This window comes from Euleptes europaea, chromosome 9 (genome assembly GCF_029931775.1).
Source record: "Euleptes europaea isolate rEulEur1 chromosome 9, rEulEur1.hap1, whole genome shotgun sequence".
NCBI lineage: Eukaryota > Metazoa > Chordata > Lepidosauria > Squamata > Sphaerodactylidae > Euleptes > Euleptes europaea.
In genome coordinates, this window is record NC_079320.1 from 16,562,952 (window position 1) to 16,581,978 (window position 19,027).

At 45.4% G+C, this 19,027-nt stretch overlaps 1 protein-coding gene across 1 annotated transcript in view; it reads left to right on the top strand.

Annotated features, from left to right (window-relative positions):
* The first annotated feature begins 476 nt into the window (after positions 1–476).
* The window catches only part of MMRN1 (multimerin 1), a 76,169-nt gene continuing 57,618 nt past the window's right edge, over positions 477–19,027 (top strand). The window contains exon 1 of the mRNA XM_056855646.1: positions 477–976. Within this exon, the coding sequence (XP_056711624.1) occupies positions 477–976 (500 nt within the window). The remainder of the gene's footprint in view (positions 977–19,027) is intronic.

Consider the following 19,027-nt stretch of genomic DNA (forward strand, 5'->3'; position numbering starts at 1 on the left):
ACTTTATGGCCTTATCCAAACAGATTTCGGTAACCAAGTGGCACATTTGACCGATCTCTCGTGTTCTCTGTTGCCGATCAACATGAAAAGGAAGTTACTCAGCGATTCTTCGTCCCCACCCATCCCCCTTGAGCTGCTTTCAGTGACAGTATATTTCCATGTTCACATTATGCCGTTATTCCCCATCCTGTAGCTTCCACAAAGACTCTTTGCTTCTCCCTAAGGCATTTTGGCTCCACATTTCCAAAAGGGCACAGGTCGCCGAGGGATCCGCAGAAACAGGAAACGAAGCTTCCTCGGTCCGGTTTGAAACCCTGAAACCTGTTTCCTTTCTCTGCCGCAGATAAAAATCACCGGCAAGCTGGGCACATTTCAGCAGGTTCCCTGCGAAAGCAGCAGCTGAAGGGGAAGAGACGGCACGAGCCTCCTATGAAGAATACATGAGAGACGTTGCCCAGCTCTTACTAACCATGAGAATGAGGGAGGTATACTTGGTGCTGTTTTTAATGTTCTTGGGATGGGGAAGCCCAGAAGCCAATACAACTATCCGGGCCGAAACGAGCCACCTTAGCTTGACTTCTACTGAAACGCAGAACTTCAGAGATGGAGTGGCAACCCCTGCCCTTCCCACCGCAGAAAATCCAGCCGCGTTGGCGAACACGAGCCACGAGGAGGGGGTAAGACCTCCGCTACCCACGAAGGAGTCTCCCGGATTACAAGCTCTGCCAGCGACACAGGAGAAGAATCCCTCGACCCCTACGAATCCCAAAAGAGGGATCAATGGTAGCGGCATCCCAAACGCTAAGACGCAAGCTCTCCTTAACAGTACAGGGATACCTGCGCAAAGCCAACCTAGGAAAGGCCCTCTTCAAGGCGAAGGTCCTAGAATCCAGAAAGGAGCTACAGGGAACAGATCTTCCAGGCAATCGGACTATAGCAGCAGCAAAACGCCCAGCTTTGAAACGACCAGAGGAAAGTAAGCAGAATCCCCTTTTTCTTTTACTGTTTATCTGCTCTTTGGCCTTAGGAACATTGTTCAGAGAAGTCCCTGGAAAACTCTTTTGGAGTTTAGAGAGGACTAGAATTCATGGGCGAAATGATCATCCCCCCACAAAGCCCTTCTCTCTCCTCCCTTCAGGGGGAGATGGTTCATAAGAAACCCTCAGGGGGCATTCAGTGGATGGAGGGACTGTTGTCTTCTTCCTCACCTCAGGCAAAATGGTTTTAAAAACAAGACTGCTGAAATTCCTCAGGATAGACAGGGAAGGAGAATTCCTCGCCAATATCATTTAGCCTAAAATCACCATCATGTACTTATCACCTTATCCTGATCTGGATGGCCCAGGCTAGCCTGATCTCATCAGATCTCAGAAGCTAAGCAGGGTCAGCCCTGCTTAGTATTTGGATGGGAGACCACCAAGGAAGTCCAGGGTTGCTGTGCAGAGGAAGGCACTGGCAAACCACCTCTGTTCGTCTCTTGCCTTGAAAACCCCATAAGGGGTCGCCATGAGTCGGCTGCGACTTGAAGGCACTTTACACACACATATACTTATCACCTTACTCAAGGCTTAGACTTTTACATCTCCCCAGTGGAGTGAAAGACAAGGCAGCTTCAGGTCATCTGACCTGTTCCCTCCCCAAACCTGCTTCTGCCACCGCTGGGAGGTTTTGGGGGCGGAGCCTGAGGAGGGTGGGGTTTGGGGAGGGGAGGGACTTCAATGCCATAGAGTCCAATTGCCAAAGCAGCCATTTTGTCCAGGTGAACTGATCTCTATTGGCTGGACATCAGTTGTAATAGCAGGAGATCTCCAGCTAGTACCTGGAGGTTGGCAACCCTATCCACCTCCCTTGGTGTGGCCCGCAGGGCCTAGTCTACAAATGACACAGAAATAAAGTGGCAGCATGCTGAGGCAGTGGAATGGACGGTACCGTTTCAGACTGCACAGGGGTGAGCACATTTTTGAATGCTTTCCCATGTTAACAGATCCTTGCAAATAGAAAAGACAGAAGGCAAAAAAGCCAGGCTAGAATTCTTTTCCCATTCAGTGCTAGTTTTCTGTTTGGAGGGAGTTGGTTTGTTTGTTTTGTATTTTAAACAAAAAATGACAAAGCATTGCAAGCCAGAATCCACCACCTGCACTCTGAAATTAAAACGCTTAGGGCTGTTTAGCTTGGAAAGAAGGCGGTTAAGGGGAGACATGATAGAGGTCTATACAATTATGCATGGTATGGAGAGAGTGGGCAGGGAGAAGCTTTTCTCCCTCTCTCATAATACTAGAATGTGGGGTCATATGCTGAAGCTGGAGGGTGAGAGATTCAAAGCAGATAAAAGGAAATATTTCTTCACACATCACACAGTTAAATTGTGGAACTCCCTGCTCCAGGATGTGGTGATGGCTGCCAACTTGCAAGGCTTTAAAAGGGGAGTGGACATGTTCATGGAAGAGAGGAGTATTCATGGCTACTAGTAAAAATGGATACTAGTCATGATGCATACCTATTCTCTCCAGGATCAGAGGAACATGCTGAATATATTGGGTGCTGTGGAACACAGGCAGGACAATGCTGCTGCAGTCGTCTTGTTTGTGGGCTTCCTAGAGGCACCTGGTTGGCCCCTGTGTGAACAGACTGCTGGACTTGATGGGCCTTGGTCTGATCCAGCATGGCTTTTCTTATGTTCTTATGTAAATGGTGTTGTCCATTCTGTCACCTTTCCTCTTTCTTTCTTTCTTTCTTTCTTTCTTTCTTTCTTTCTTTCTTTCTTTCTTTCTTTCTTTCTTTCTTTCTTTCTTTCTTTCTTTCTTTCTTTCTTTCTTTCTTTCTTTCTTTTCTTTCTTTCTTTCTTTCTTTCCCACCCTTCCCAGCCAAAGGCCAGGCTTAGAGCGGCTTTGTAGGGTGAGGCACTATAGCTATAGTGGAAAACCTCCTGTCCTGGGCCCTGCTGATCCTACTGCTGCTTGAGGGAGCATTGGGAGCAAATTCAGGGGTGAGGGGTCTCAGCTTCGTACCTTTGCTGCAATGTCCCTTCCAGAGAGAGCCTGAAAGAGCCATCACCATGTCAGGTTGATGCTCTAGGATTTACACACAGTGCTATGGTAAAAATATAGAAGTTGGGGTGAATCTTAGAGCATCACCCTGAAGTGGTGACATCACTTCCAGGTTCATGCTGGAAATGACGTAGTGGCATCAGCACAATATTGATTGTCAGGACTCCATTACCACCAGCCCTGCATATCCTGGGGGTTGCAAGTGCTGACCAGGCAACCTCATTCTCTGCTATGCGCACACCAAGATCTCAAGAGTGCTGCACAATAGATTGGGGGGGGGGAGAGGGGACAGAATAGGGGAGGAACAGGTGGAAAGTATGTCAGTTGCCTTTTCTCCCACCTCAGTAAAAAGATCCATGTTGACAGCCAGGTTACAAGGTGGTAACCTACTTCAAACTCATTACTACTGGATTTACTTTCCAAACAACTGCTCTTTAGAAAGCTATGAACTGGTTTGACACAGTCTTGTCCTTAACAGTGACAAGACTGAACTTATTTCCTTCTAGGGTTGTCAACCTCCAGGTGGTGGCTGGAGATCTCCTGCTATTACAAGTGACCTCCAAGAAGATTTCCTTCTGTTATTTTAAATGAGCCAAACTTTCTTTTCAATGTCTGTGTTCTTAATGAAGCTTTCCTGGACCACGACTGCAATCCTGAGTGCATGCTCTAGCAAATAAGCCCGAGGTTTACTTCCGAGTGACCATACGTAGGATCCATCTGTATGACATGAGAGGTCCCAAAGAAAAACCTTTGGAAACAATTATTCCAGTTGGCCACATTTGGAATACATTTTCCTAAATAAGATGAATGGCAACTAGGCGCCAGCATGTAGCACAAAATGACAGAATTAAGGTATTAGTTCAGATGGTGTGCACAGGGACAATTTGTACCAATTAAAAAGGCATTGAAATTCTCAGCTTCCCCCCACCCGTGCTGTTTTTCATGCTAAAGTCGTAACAATTGGCTAGCATGATATTGCAAAGATACATTATGAACTAAACTGAATAAAATGGGGATGGATATATATCAATTTTTTGGGGTGAGTGCTAGAGTGTTGCCTTGGTGTGATGCTGGGACTTCCGGGTCATGCCGGAAGTGACATTATCGCGTGGCAGTGACAACTTTTGCCCCCTCCCATGGTATATAACTATTTCCCCTAGAAATAAGGACTGTAGCTCTGTACAGATGACATTATGTGTGCTGAAATCAATACGCATTGAGGAAAATCAGGAATGAACACACCAGCCTGGCCCTCTGCCTACATGGGATTTAAATCACACATTGAGCTGTGCGTGCATTGAATGTAACATGAGAATTATTCAATGTAAAGAAAAATCAGGTGTACACGGTACACGGATTGTATGGGTGTTCACTGTACCCTGTGAACAGGGCTTCCGTCTTGAGTTCCATGGAAGAAAAGTGGGGTATAAGTGAAGTAAATAAGTCTCCCCCCCCCCCGTATTGTGCAACAAGAAATGTTATATAACTTGCAGCTGTTAAATCTGAACTTTAAATAAAGATGCTATCATGCTAATTGCTGAACATATAAACAGCAGCTTCATAAAAAAAACATCTAAGTACCAGCTTTCCAAAACACCCTCATGCAGGGAAGATTAGTAGGTATCATCATGACATTGTGTGTGGCTGTTCAGCATAGGAAACACGGCATCGAGAAGACTCTAAGTGGCCTCTCAGAACTCTCATTAGGAAGAAGGGGAGTCTGTGAATTATCATGGGAAATGTCTACTTTCTCGCTTTTGGGCCAACATTACCACTGTGGGGCTCGCATCACATGCTCGAGAGCTGCTGTCCTAATGGAGATTACATTTTGCTCTAGAATCTGCAGTCAATCTTCCTCCTCGTTTCAAAATGCTAATTATGTTGTTACTTATTGGCGGTTCTCTGAATGTCTGTGACATTTCAGTCACCACACAAAGATTAAGAAAACTTCAACCCCTCACATTATCCTTTCCACCTGCACAGATAAGCCTCTTGTGAACAAAGGGTCTTGCCGTGCTAGGAACCCGTTCCAAGGAGCTCTACCTAGCTCATAAAAGGTTGCACCTGCTCCATCTTGTCCCATTTGCGATAGATGGCACCTTACAGATGGAAATGTAATAAACGCTTCAGAAACTTAACGCGCATAAAGCCCTATGATAAACACAGCCAATAAAAAGGAAATTCGGTGAAGGGCCTTTCTTAGTTTCCGAGAAATGGCTTCTTAAATAAGATTGCCACCTATTGGGAAGCGAGAGCAATGGAGATAGTAATTTTCATGCCAAGGAGTCTTAAAACCTGCCTGCTTTCCTCAGTATGAGTGGTATGCCAATGCACAGACTCGATTCCAGGAGGCACTCTTAAGCCTGCTTCAAGTGTATGTACTTATCTCTTCAAGCAGCATTTGCTTACAACTCCCACATGAAATCCGGCAGTGCAGTAATTCACGGCTGTGCTGTTTACAGAAATCATTTCCCTTGGGTTTCAAACCACTGTGTGCTGTTCTCCTCAGCAGGGCCATAGCCAGTATGGAGCCAGTGGAAGCACAGTCCTACCTAGCACCCTGCTTTGCCGGATTGGAGCAATTTTCAAAATTTAGGCTTTTCAGCTGGTGAACACATGAACACATGAAGCTGCCTTATACTGAATGAGACCCTTGGTCCATCCAAGTCAGTATTGTCTACTCAGACTGGCAGCGGCTCTCCAGGGTCTCAGGCAGAGGTCTTTCATATCACCCACTTACTTAGTCCCTTTAACCGGAGATGCCAGGGATTGAACCTGGGACCTTCTGCATGCGATGGTGCCAAGACTACTTCAGTTTCAAGAATCAGAGCTTGTTTCGAGATTAAGATACTTCATCTTAAACTCTACCTCCAAATGTGATTTTGTGTGTGTGTGTTTTCCTGCCAAGAAATAGCTGTCTTATGGCGACCCGTTAGGGTTTTCAAGGCAAGAAATGTTCAGAGGTGGTTTCCTATGACACTGACCCTTGCTCATCCCTAGTTTTATCAAGCCTGCCCTTCATTATATACTTTATGTCAGAGTTTGTATGATTCTGCTTTTCTTTCACAAAAGAGAAAATCTGAGTGGTTCACAATATCAACTGTAAACAGAGGCCAGTGTCGGAGCATTGACGTCACTTCTGAAAGTAACATCATCACGTTGCCGATGACTGCACGGATGCTCTGGTATCTGGGCAAAAACTCTATAGCAGAAGCTGTTTTTACCATAGAGTTTTGCCCAGAGTGACCCTGTGGTAGTCAGTGACATGATGACATCACTTCCGGAAGTGATGCCTAGGCTGGCCTCCATTTATAGCTAGTAAGTTCCCCATGGACTGGCTGGATGGCGCTGGAGGGGAGCTCAGAGCAGGTTTCCCCTGCCCTCAGCGGGGGAAGGGCAACCCTACCATGAAGTACACTGAATGACTTTATGCCAGTAGTTTTCTCTCAGCCTGGCCTTTCTTATAGGGTTGTTACATGTATGGAGACGGGAAGAACCATGCACCCTTAAAGTACCCTTGAAAAGATTACGGAGATGCTGAATGTGAATCGTTTTGACCCCTGGCAATGCACTATAGGGCTGTTGGGGAAAAAAAATTCAGGAAAATTCGGGTTCGGGTTTATTGGCCTCCCCCCCCCCCCACGCAGGAAAACCTGAATGCCGAATTTCCTATACCGGTAAAGGTAGGAATTCGGCTTTAAATTCAGGATTCCCGAAAAATTCAGCCATTTAAACCCATTAAACCCAATTTGCAGTTTTTGTGGCTCCTGGGGGAACATTTTTGCAGGCAGAAGTCCCAGATTTTCAGGGTAGCTAGAATGGACTCTCCTTGCAAGAACCCCCAAGTCTGGTAAAGATTGGGTCAGGGGGTCCAGAGTTATGGGGTCTGGAAGGGGTCACCCCATCCTCCTCCACTGAAATGCATTGGCAAAGTGGCTGTGTTCAGATGCTTTAGTGTGATCTTTGCAATGTATCTCAATGGAGCAGCCGGGCTTTAAACGGTGGGAAAGTTTGCCCCGTGCCTCCATAGAGTCCCTTCTAGCTACCCTGAAAATTTGGGACCTCTACCTGCAAAAATGCCCCCCCAGGAGCCACGGAAAGATGTTCCTGAAAAAGCCAGCTTTTTATCTGGCTTTTTGAGGAATGGCAAATTCGGCTTTGCCAACCTCCTGGATTTTATGGCCTCAGTAAACCCGAACTCGAATTTTACAGAATTTGCATTTATTCTGTATTTTTCTGGTTCGCTTTTTTACCAAATCAACAGCCCTAATGCACTCTGAGAATACTGGATATTTGACTTGAAAAACTATCTGTAGCAACAACCTTAAAGTAGCAGTGAGGCCAAGGAGATGACCAAAGCCCCACTGTTGAGGATGAGATATCTGTAACCTCCAATTTAGCTCCCATAGCTGGCTGTTTTCCCAAGTCACCCTCCTCCCTATCCAAAGGTGGGGAAGAGGGAGCCCCCCCCCAAAAAAAAAGAACTATCAGGACTAACCCCAGGATCTTTTTCTTGGAGACTAGCCTGATCTTAACAGTCAAGGTACCACAATATGGTTTGGAAATAGCAAGGGAATGTGGCTAGTTCATAGTGATGCATTCATGGTAGGGAGAATACTGCCACAATGAGTCATAGGATCAAAAAAGAAAAACAAAGCTGGACATGAAAACCAAACAACTAACAGTCCAAAAATTATAGTACAAAGTGTCAAGGTCTCAGTTGCTGAAGAAAACAAATATTTTTCCTATTAGTCATGGTCAAATCTGTTTGGGGGCAAAAGACCATTCTCTCTTGGCAAGCCATACCTGAAATCTTACCCATAGCTAACTTTCAGGCTGTAAATGTTTGTCTGGATCACACATGAGTCGTAAAAACTTGTTACTGTTGCTCCCTGGGGCTTCCCTGTACCCATGTGATCAGGCATCATGCTGTGAGTGTTGGCAGAGTAATTACAGAGTAATTAAAGTGTAGATAAAGCTTTATTCAGGAACTAACATATTTGATAGTGAAGAGGAGAGAGAGAGAGTGCCCTAACTATATCACTAGCTGCAAGAGAGAGGCTAGTGTGGAACTTCTGAGAAGAAGCAGGAAATTCCCCTAAGAATAGCAATCTAGAGACAGACAAGAAGCAACACTTAAGGTGCCAACTTCCAGGTGGTAGCTGGAGATCTCCTGGGATTATAACTGATCTCCAGGTGATAAAGACCAGTTAACCTGGAGAAAATGGCCACTGTGAAAGGTGGCTTGTTTGGCATTATACCCCATTGAAGTCCCTCCCCAAACCCCACCCTTCTCAGGATCCACCCCCAAAATGTCCAGGTATTTCCCAACCCGGAGCAGGCAACCGAAACATAACAGGAGAGAAGGTGCTGACCTCACTATCCTATCTAATTGTCTTCTTGCTGCCCCCTGCAGGGTCTTCTCCTCTTCTTTACTGTACACCAGACAGGAACCTAATTTTATACCCCCCTTCTCCATAGAAAAGTATTGTAAACCCCCTGTCCCAAACATTACCAAATTTCGGGGTTCATGCAAGGAGTCCCTTGCACCTTCCCTGAAAATTTGGCAACTCCACCTCAAAAAATTCCCCCTCCAGAGCTCCTAAAAAGGGAAAAGCCTGGGGAAAGCAAAAAAAGAAAGGAAAAAAAGACAAATTAAACCTGAAAGAAGCCAAAATGGCCTTTTTCGGGTTTATTTTCAGTTCAGTAAACCCGATTTGCACAGCCCTAGTGGGAACCCAATTCCCAGGATCACATGGGCCCGGTTTGGATCAGAACTGTGGCAGGCAAGGGAAGGGACTGCAGTCTCAGTGTGGTGTAGTGGTTAAGAGCGGTGGTTTGGAGCAGAGGACTCTAATCTGGAGAACCGGCTGTGATTCCCCACTCCTCCACATGAGCGGCGGACGCTAATCTGGTGAACCGGGTTGGTTTCCCCACTGCAACGCATGAAGCCAGCTGGATGAACCTTGGGCTAGTTGCAGTTCTCTCTGAGCTCTCTCAGCCTCACCCACCTTACAGGGAGTCTGTTGTAGGGAGGGGAAGGGAAGGTGATTGTAAACTGGTTTGATTCTTCCTTAAGTGATAGAGAAAATTGGCATATAAAAGCCAACTCTTCTTCTTCCTCTTCCTCATGGGGGAGGCTATTAGCCTTACTCGGGGCTCCTTATGTAATTAATTTCCCCCAGTGGGGCAGACAGAGCCCTAGCCATTTCGGATCAGTAAAGCAGCGTAGGGGAAGATGGAAGTCTGTTCTCCTCGGTTTTGATCTAAATAGTGTTTCCAGCACTGGCTCAGCAAATGCTGGGGGATTTTGACTGCTATGTCTGGGGAGAACAGAATTTGAGAAGGATATTACACCATTTCCAGGAGATACGCTAGGAATTCCCCCTAGTTTCTATAGTGTTACCCAAAGAGGCTTTTATTTCACTAACAGGAAGGAAAATGTTTTAAAGGTTGAGCGGTTTTAGCAGAGAAAATGACAATTTTTCAGAATTAAAAAAGAATAAGAGCATTAGCAAAACATGAAAGAAAAGATTCTGAAGTGTAAGGATGTGTCACTGGCAACCAAGGTCAAGTTAATTCATGCTATAGTGTTCCTCATTACTGTGTATGGGTGTGAAAGTTGGACAATGAAGAAAGCTGATAGGAAGAAAGTAGAGTCCTTTGAAATGTGGTGTTGGAGGAAAGTTTTATGGATACCACAGACCACCAAAAAGACAAATCAGTGGGTTATAGATCAAATCAGGCCTGAACTCCCCCTAGAAGCTAAAATGACTAAACTGAAGCTATTGTACTTTGGTCACATTGTGAGAAGACAAGAGTCACTGGAAAAGACAATAATGCTAGGGAAAGTTGAAGGCAGCCGGAAAAGAGGGAGACCCAACATGAGATGGATTGTTGTGTCTCCCTGCAAGCATTTCAGCCCACAAGTCTATATTGGACTCAATCATCTCTGAGATTATGATGTTGCTACCAGGGGCCTTCCCAGATCTTAATTGGTTTGTTTGTTTTCTGACTTCCCAGTAAGGAACAGTTTTTAAAACAGTGCTGCGGGGCCCAATTCTGGTCAAGAAAACCATGGCACAGGGGGAAGAAAGGTGTAGTGGTTAAGAGCGGTGGTTTGGAGTGGTGGACTCTGATCTGGAGAACCCGGTGTGATTCCCCACTCCTCCACATGAGCGGCGGAGGCTAATCTGGTGAACTGGATTTGTTTCCGCACTCCTACACACGAAGCCAGCTGGGTGACCTTGGGCAAGTCACAGCTCTGTTAGAACTCCCTCAGCCTCACCTACCTCACATGGGTGTCTGTTGTGGGGAGGGGAAGGGAAGGTGATTGTAAGCCAGTTTGATTCTTCCTTAAGTTGTAAAGAAAGTCGGCATATAAAAACAACTCTTCTTATTATTCCTCTAACCCGAAACAGTGCTGAATGGCATTTTTTTGTCTATATATCCCAGTGCCATTTTGAGTCACCCTGGACCGTGGTGGTCCTGACCAAAACTGGGCCTCCACAGCACTGTTAAAAAGAATCACCCGGCAGTGAGTCCCCACGGTGGACTTGAGGACACAGTCTCATATAGTTTGGCACTGAGATCCACATCTTTGTGATTCTCTGATTAGGGAGCCACCAGGGCAATTGCCACTTGGGGCTTTCCCCATGGTCTTTCCAGCAGGGGCCCACACATATAAACCCATAAATTGCTTTTTCTATGGCAGGGCAATGAAGGGTGTTTGAAAGTCAGTTTGCCCTCACCCTGGGAACTGCGGCTGAGGATGTTAAGCAGCAGGCCTGTTCCCCATCACTTAAGGTCCAACCAGATGTGAAGGGGAGATCACAGATGTCCATCAATCTTTTAAAGACAAATTACAGCTGGATTACAGTGATAAGATCTTCCCAGCATCTTTTAAAGGCTAAATTATAGCTGTGCAGATCCTAACTTGGATCAGCGTCAAAGAAAAAGGTATAGGGGGTTTAACCCTTCCCTGCCTGCATGGCTCTAAATCCATTCCTCTGTACTGTTATTGGTCTTTTAAAGGGGAAAAAGACATCCATCTTTCGATTGCCTTTTTCCCCTTTAAAGGTCTCTAAGGGTGTGGGGGTTGGTCTGCAGAACTTTTGGTTTGCAGAACCTCCCGCCCTCTTATTTTATTTTTGTTTATTTATTTATTTTGGGATTTGTAGCCCGCCCTCCCCGGCCGAAGCCGGCTCAGGGCAGGTAACATCATACAAAATACATTAAATATAATCAATAATAAAAATTAACCAAAAAAAATCTAAGTTTAAACAATAAAATCCCAATTTAAAACTTAAAAACTACAAAAAACTACAGATGGCGCCTAAATACTACTCATGTTGCCGGGTATAAGCAGCAGGTTACCCCTCAGTTGAAATCAATAGTATACCAGGAGGGGGAAGGATAGGGAGGCCAGCAGATGATATTCACGGCTGTCCTCAACCATAGGCCTGGCGGAAAAGCTCTGTCTTGCAGGCCCTGCGGAACTTTTTAAGGTCCCGCAGGGCAGGCCGGTACCAGGGCCAAAAAGGTCCTGGCTCTTGTCAAGGACAGCTGCACACTCTTAGGGCCAGGGACCACCAGTAAGTTGTTATCTGATGACCGTAGAGGTATTCAGGGGGTATACCAGGAGAGGCAGAAGATATGGAAGGTCCCAGGCTGTGTACCAGTCCAAATCAGGTCCCTTGCAGCTGTGATAACGCTTAAAACGAGGCTGGGCAATCAGACTGTGGCTCTCCCAGTGTCTTATTTATTCTGCACCTTAGACGTTTGGCTTTAGGATTTAGGATTGCTTGTGCACCAGATGACAAACTGGCTTTTGGGTCTTTTGTTACTACTCGGTGCCGCTACCATTTGTTTTCATTCTTTCCCTTCCACTTGAAATGAGGCTTTTGTTTTGCAAAACAAAACAAAACAAAGCTTAATGATCTATGTAGGATCATTAGCAGTGTGATGAAAGTCCTATATAAATAAAATAAATGTACAATAAGGGGCAGATTTCCGCCAAGCTAAATTCAGATCTGAGAATCTGGGTCTCTGCCAAAGGGATGCAAAGCAGTGGGGTTTGGCCCCATTTGTGGCAGGTTGGAGGTACTTAACCCTTTCCTCACTCATTTCTTTTCCCTCTTCCAGCCCCGTTCCCCTTCTAAGAACAAATATAGAATCTGCTGTGGGCGGAGGGACATAAGGGCAAATTGGCTGGGTGGGGAAAGGTAAGCAGCCCCCTTCCACCTCCTGCTTCTCCAGTACAAATCACTCCTTCCTCCTACCTTTTCGCAGGTATTCAGACATCAACTTGTTATCCAGTTATTACTGTCTTGAGAATACCTTCTTATTTGTTTGGCAGTTGAAACAATGGCAGAAATTGGGTTTTTGCAAGGTTTGTGGAAATGCATGTGGGAAATCCATCGGATTTTGTATTTTGTGCCATTTGAAAGACTTCTCATGCATATTTCTGTCCCCATGCTGTGGGAAACAGTAATTCAAAAAGAGGAAGACAATTGTATGAACACAGTAGTATACCATTTGCCAGATGGCCGAAATGCTTGTGTTGGGAAATGGTGCCAGCTGCTGGCTGATATTGGTAATACATGAAGCATATCAAATAAATTGTCATTAAAAAAACTAGCATGCCTCCAGTGACTTTAATAGGAGGTGGACATGCAGGAATTAGGCTACTGAAGCTGTTCCCACCCATTACCCCCGTGCCACTGGCTAAATTTCACTGGGTTGGGTCGACTTATAGAAGGGATCGTCCACATATTCTCTGCGTGGCAAAGGTGGTGCAGAAATACTGTTTTTCGCATCCTTTGTAAAATGTAAAGCCTTCCAAATATCAGCTTGGATCCAAAGATGCCCTTCCATCGAAGCAACAATCTAACATTCACAGAAGGAGACTTCTGTTGATGGAAAGACTGCAAGCATGAATGGAAGGTGTCTTCCACTAAGTGGGGGAGACCCTTGATGAACGGAAGATCCTTTTGTGAATAGAAGACCACCTGGATCTTCAGAAGTTTATCTTTGGGTCAAACTACTATATTGTTTTCCCCTCGTGGAATTTTGTTTTCAGAGTGAATGCCTCCTCTGAATCTAAATGAACAAAGGAAATCATTGCTTAATCTTCCTCACAGAAGGCTGAAAAGAGTCTTAATGTTAGTGAAAATGTTAGCTAGTCCCCTGGACATCACGGACCTCTCCTGGAGAGCTAGCTGGCTCAGTATACTTTGCCACTTCAAGCAGGGTGGAGAGGTGGAGAATAATTTGGAAAGCCTTCCCCTCAAGCCCTTCCTAAGCTCTTATGGGGTTAAACATACTGATTCCCCCTCTTCCCTTTTATTAATGCTGGTCTTCAGGCTGATTTTACCACAAACTAAGTAGGCTGAGGCTGCTATTTGGGTTGCCAACTCTTTAAACTGGTCCTTTGGCGGTCCCTTTAATATCTGGTGAAGTTATGAAGCTGCCCTATACTGAATCAGACCATTGGTCCAGCACTGGTCCATCAAAGTCAGTATTGTCTACTCAGACTGGCAGTGGCTCTCCAGGGTCTCAGGTAGACATCACCTACTACCTGATCCTTTTGGGAGATGCTGGGAATTGAACCTGGGACTTTCTGCATGCCAAGCAGAGATGCTCTGCCACTGAGCCATGGCCACAAGTTCTTTAACTCCATTCCATGAAAAGCTTCAACTAAAGATTTGTGCATATTAAACCTCTATTAAAGAGACAGGGCATTTTTTCCCTGGCTAGCTAGCAACCTTAGAGCGGTGGACTCTGATCTGGAGGACTGGGTTTGATTCAACACTCCTCCACATGAGCTGCAGAGGCTAATCTGGTGAACAGGATTTGTTTCCCCACTAGGGCTGTCAAAAAAAAAATTCGGTACAGTTCGGATTCGGCCGAATTTGACCCTTGTGGGTTCGGTACGTGCCGAAGTCCGAACTCCCCCGCTTCGGATCCCCGGTAATTCGGGGGGATCCGGAGTTCGGGGGAAAATTCGGCCCCAGCGCGCCTTCAGAGGGATTCCCTGAAGGCGCGCGGGGGCCCTTTAAACTGATCTGAGCCTCCCACCTGGGAGGCGCAGATCAGTTTAAAGGGCAGCCCGCCCCCCTTCAGCGGGCTCCGCTGGAGAGGCTCGGGCTGCCCTTTAAACTGATCTGAGCCTCCCAGCTGGGAGGCGCAGGTCAGTTTAAAGAGCAGCCCGCCCCCCTTCAGCGGGCTCCGCTGGAGAGGCGCGGGCTGTCATTTAAACTCATCTGCGCCTCCCAGCTGGGAGGCTCAGATGAGTTTAAAGGGCAGCCCGCCCCCCTTCAGCGGGCTCCGCTGGAGAGGCTCGGGCTGCCCTTTAAACTGATCTGAGCCTCCCAGCTGGGAGGCTCAGATCAGTTTAAAGGGCAGCCCGCGCCTTTCAGCGGGCTCCCCTGAAGGGGGGCCGAATTGGCCGAATTTATTCGCGAACTCGCGAACTCGCTGAATTCGGCCCCCCCGGTTGCCCGCCAGTTTTGAGTTCGGATCCGTCCGAACAGAAAATCACCGAATCAGGGGAAATTCGGTTGATTTTCAGTTCAGACCGAACCGAATTGACAGCCCTATTCCCCACTCCTACACGCGAAGCCAGCTGGGTGACCTTGGGTTAGTCACAGCTCTGTTAGAGCTCTCAGCCCCACCTACCTCACAGGGTGTCAGTTGTGGGGAGGGGAAGGGAAGGTGATTGTAGACCGGTGTGAGTCTCCCCTAAGTGGTACAGAAAGACGGCATATAAAAACCAACTCTTCTTCTTCTTATGACTCCCTAGTAAGTTAGTGGAGGTTCCTGATATGCAGCTTTTATCTTCCTTGTAGAGACCATTCTGTTATTATTCCGTCTGTTAATATTCATAGCGATGGCTATATTGACAGCATATTTACTGTTTAACATCCCAATTTCGACTGACGTGCTGGATAGGATCTTTCTTTTAATCCATGTTAATCAAGCATTCCTGGCTCACAAGAGAAACTTGCGGGGGCAAAACTGTCAGCTGATGAGATCGGAATGACCTATTTTGGAATGAATCAAAGGGCAGAGTTCTCTCTGGATTAATATTCAGACATTTTAAAAACACTTTATTTGAAAATGGGCGATGTAACTGTTTCTTACTGCAATGAAACTGTTCCTTATTACATCTCTGTGTTTCAGTAACTGTGTCATTCCAGTTAGCTGTTTCAAATACAATTATGATAATCTCTGGATTTGCATTATGAATTTTAAAAAGTAGGTTACTTGTAAATCACTAAACTGGCCTTATTTCAAGCCTGATATAGATTTTGAAGGTTTATTGGGGAGGGTGGTATTTGTATCATGCCTTATTCTCAGTGCTTAATACATAATGTAATATTCTTAACCAGACTAAACTCTAAAAGATATGCAAAGTATCTATATCTTAAAAGTAAGTTTACACAGTCTGGCTGTGCCATAATAAGGTCTCTGAGCCGTGACTATAATGGGTTGCCATGGGTTAACATGCTGTTATGGAATGTTCACAAACATTTGGGCCCTGATCCAGAGTAATTTCCAATATGTTCAATGAGGCTTACTCCCAATTTTAGTGGCTTTGTTGGGAGTAAGTCCTGATGAATTTAATGAGGCTTAAATAGGTAAAGGTCCCCTGTGCAAAGCACCGGGTCATTCCTGACCCATGGGGTGACATCACATCCCAACGTTTACTAGGCAGACTTTGTTTGCAGGGTGGTTTGCCAGTGCCTTCCCCAAATGAGGCTTACATTTGAGCAAACATATATAAGATTGGACTGTGCATCTGTTGAAGCAGAACAATTTAGCTGAAACTCGCTCAAGTTTCAGTATTTTCTCAATGGAATTTACTCACAACTAACTTTAGCTAGAATGCAATAGGTCATGATGGGTAGTCGTGCTGGTCTGTCAATAGCAGTAGAAAAGAGCAGGAATCCAGTAGCACCTTAAAAAGGTAAAGGTAGTCCCCTGTACAAGCACCAGGTCATTCCTGACCATGGAGTGACATCACAGCCTGACATTTCCTAGGCAGACTATGTTTACAGGGTGGTTTGCCAGTGCCTTCCCCAGTTACCTACACTTTGCCCCCAGCAAACTGGGTACTGATTTTACCGACCTCAGGAGGATGGAAGGCTGAGTCAGCCTTGAGCCGGCTAACTGAAACTTCTGTCGGGATCGAACTCAGGTCGTGAGCAGAGCTTGGACTGCAGTACTGCAGCTTACCACTCTGCGTCATGGGGCAGCTTAAAGACAAACAAAATTTCGGGCAGGGTATGAGCTTTCATGAGCCACAGCTCACGTTTTCAGATAGCAGATATTCTTCAGGTATCTGAAGAAGTGAGCTATGGCTCATGAAAGCTCATACCTTGCCAGAAATTTTTTTAGTCTTTAAGGTGCTACAGGACTCTTCTTCTTTAGCTAGAATGGAATCTCTAGTCACTCAAGGTCAGAGAGGACAGCTTTGGTGTGGGACAGTTCCTTCAGGATGAACAACAACAACAAAAAACCCCTTAACACACAAGGAATCTAAGACCAAGAGGAACTGTATGGAAGAAGAAAGAGAAATGGAACATGGTGGCATTAGGCTGGGAGCTTAATGGGAAGAGGATCTTGGGCTGGGGAGCAAAGGACCAGGGTTCAGGCACCATGGAAGCTGAAGGAAGTGAGACAGAGGAAACCATGGGTGGGCAGCAGAGGAAGGACTGGTGGAAGGAGCAGATTCTGAGGAAATGAGGACCATTGGAGGCAGGAAACCGAGAACAGAAGAACCAATGAGAAGTGGGGGCAAAGACAAAAAATCATACAGGGCTTAGGGCGAGGAAAGAATCAGCTTGGGTGAACACAACTGTATTTTCCCACTTCTTTTCATTTAATGCATTGCTGGGAATATCATTTGCACCCTGCCCATTTTCTTTGGCAGATTTCCTGTTTTCAGTTGTGTTTTTGAAGGCATTTTTGTACCCTACACCACCTTAATATAGCATATGCCATTTATGTGCACAAAACAGCCATAGCAAATTTTGTTAACATGATTGGGGAAAGGGAAAATTGCAGTTTGGTCCAGAGTGCAGAGAAATCATAGAAGAAAGCTGAATTATTTCTTTCAGCAAAATCCCTAGATTGTCCAAACTTGGGAATTTTGGAAATGTAAGGACCGTAGGTGAGACAGCTTAGTGTTTAGCAACATCTCGAAGGCTTTAAGGGATGGGGATATGAGTTTCAAGGATTGATTTGATCTAACTGGGCTGCCTTTCAACAGTAAAAACAAGATGAAACAAAAGGTGCACAGAAAATCTTCCATATGTAAATGGAGTTTATTCAATGGTCATTGAGTAAAAACAAGATGAAATAAAAGGTGCGCAGAAAATCTTCATATGTGTGTGTTTGTTAAGTGCTGTCAAGTCTGTTCCGACTTATGGCGACCCTATGAATCAATGTCCTCCAAAATGTCCTATCTTTGACAGCCTTGCTCAGATTTCGCAAACTGAGGGCTGTCGCTTCCTTGATTGAGTCAATCCATCTCTTGTTGGGTCTTCCTCTTTTCCTGCTGCCCTCAACTTTTCCTAGCATGACTGTCTTTTCAAGTGACTCTTGTCTTCTCATAATGTGACCAACATACAATAGCCTCAGTTTAGTCATTTTAGCTTCTAGGGTCAGTTCAGGCTTGATTTGATCTATAACCCACTGATTTATTTTTTTGGCAGTCCAGGGTATTCGTAACACTCTCCTCCAACACCACATTTTAAAGGACTCTACTTTCTTCCTATCAGCTTTCTTCAATGTCCAGCTTTCACACCCATACATAGTAATAGGGAATACGATGGCATGAATTAATCTAGTCTTGGTGGCCAGTGACACATCCTTACACTTAAGAATCTTTTCTATCTCCTTCATGGCTGCCCTTCCCAATCTCAATCTCCTTCTGATTTCTTGGCTGCAGTCTCCCTTTTGGTTGATGATGGAACCAAGGAATAGAAAGTCTTCAACAATTTCAATTTCCTCATTGTCAACCTTAAAGTTGTGTAATTCTCCTGTAGTCATTATCTTTGTCTTCTTGATGTTCAGCTGTAGTCCTGCTTTGGCACTTTCTCTTTTAACTTTCAGCAGTAGTCGTTTCAAGTCTTCACTACTTCCTGCCAGTAATGTAGTATCATCGGCATATCTCAAATTGTTAATGTTCCTCCCTCCAATTTTCATTCCACCTTCATCTAAATCTAATCCAGCTTTCCTAATTATATGTTCTGCATATAGATTAAAGAGATAGGGAGATAAAATACATCCTTGTCTAACGCCTTCCATATGTAAACAGATTTTATTGATTGAATAAACTCGGTTTACATATGGAAGATATTCTGTGCACCTTTCGTTTTGTCTTGCTTTTACCTTTTCGGGTGCAGCTCAACTGTGCTGCCTTTCTACTGGATGTGTATTTAGTACAGAAATTTACACATCAGCTTCAGCAAAGAAAAATGTATGCATCCTATTCTCAAACTTCATGCATTCAAATACTTTTCAGAGCTCTTTCATTGCTTCTTTCCAAAGTCTGCTCTGGCCCCAATCGCCGACAATCCCTACTGTCTTTGTACAGTGTCTCCAATATCAACTGAACTTGGACACCAACATTATATCCTCCTGCCCCACCATCAAATCTGCAAACTGAAGATAATCCTACTTTGCCACCACACAGGTGCACAGTGGCACTCAGGCCGCTCCAGCGCCACTTGCTGTTTGCCAAAGAAAACTGGCCAACAGTGTTCTCATTTCATAAATCTTCACATGGCTGGCCGTGTGACGGGAACAGAGCAGAACAGTGGCACCTTGCCAGCGTCAACCAGGGTGGTCCAGAGAAGCTGGAGGAATTCATGCTGAGAACTGGCTGCTCCCAAACACATCCGCGCGCAACCAATTAGGGCCTGTGCTGCCAACGGCGCCGTATGTACAGAAGGTACCAAAGTCTGGCCAAC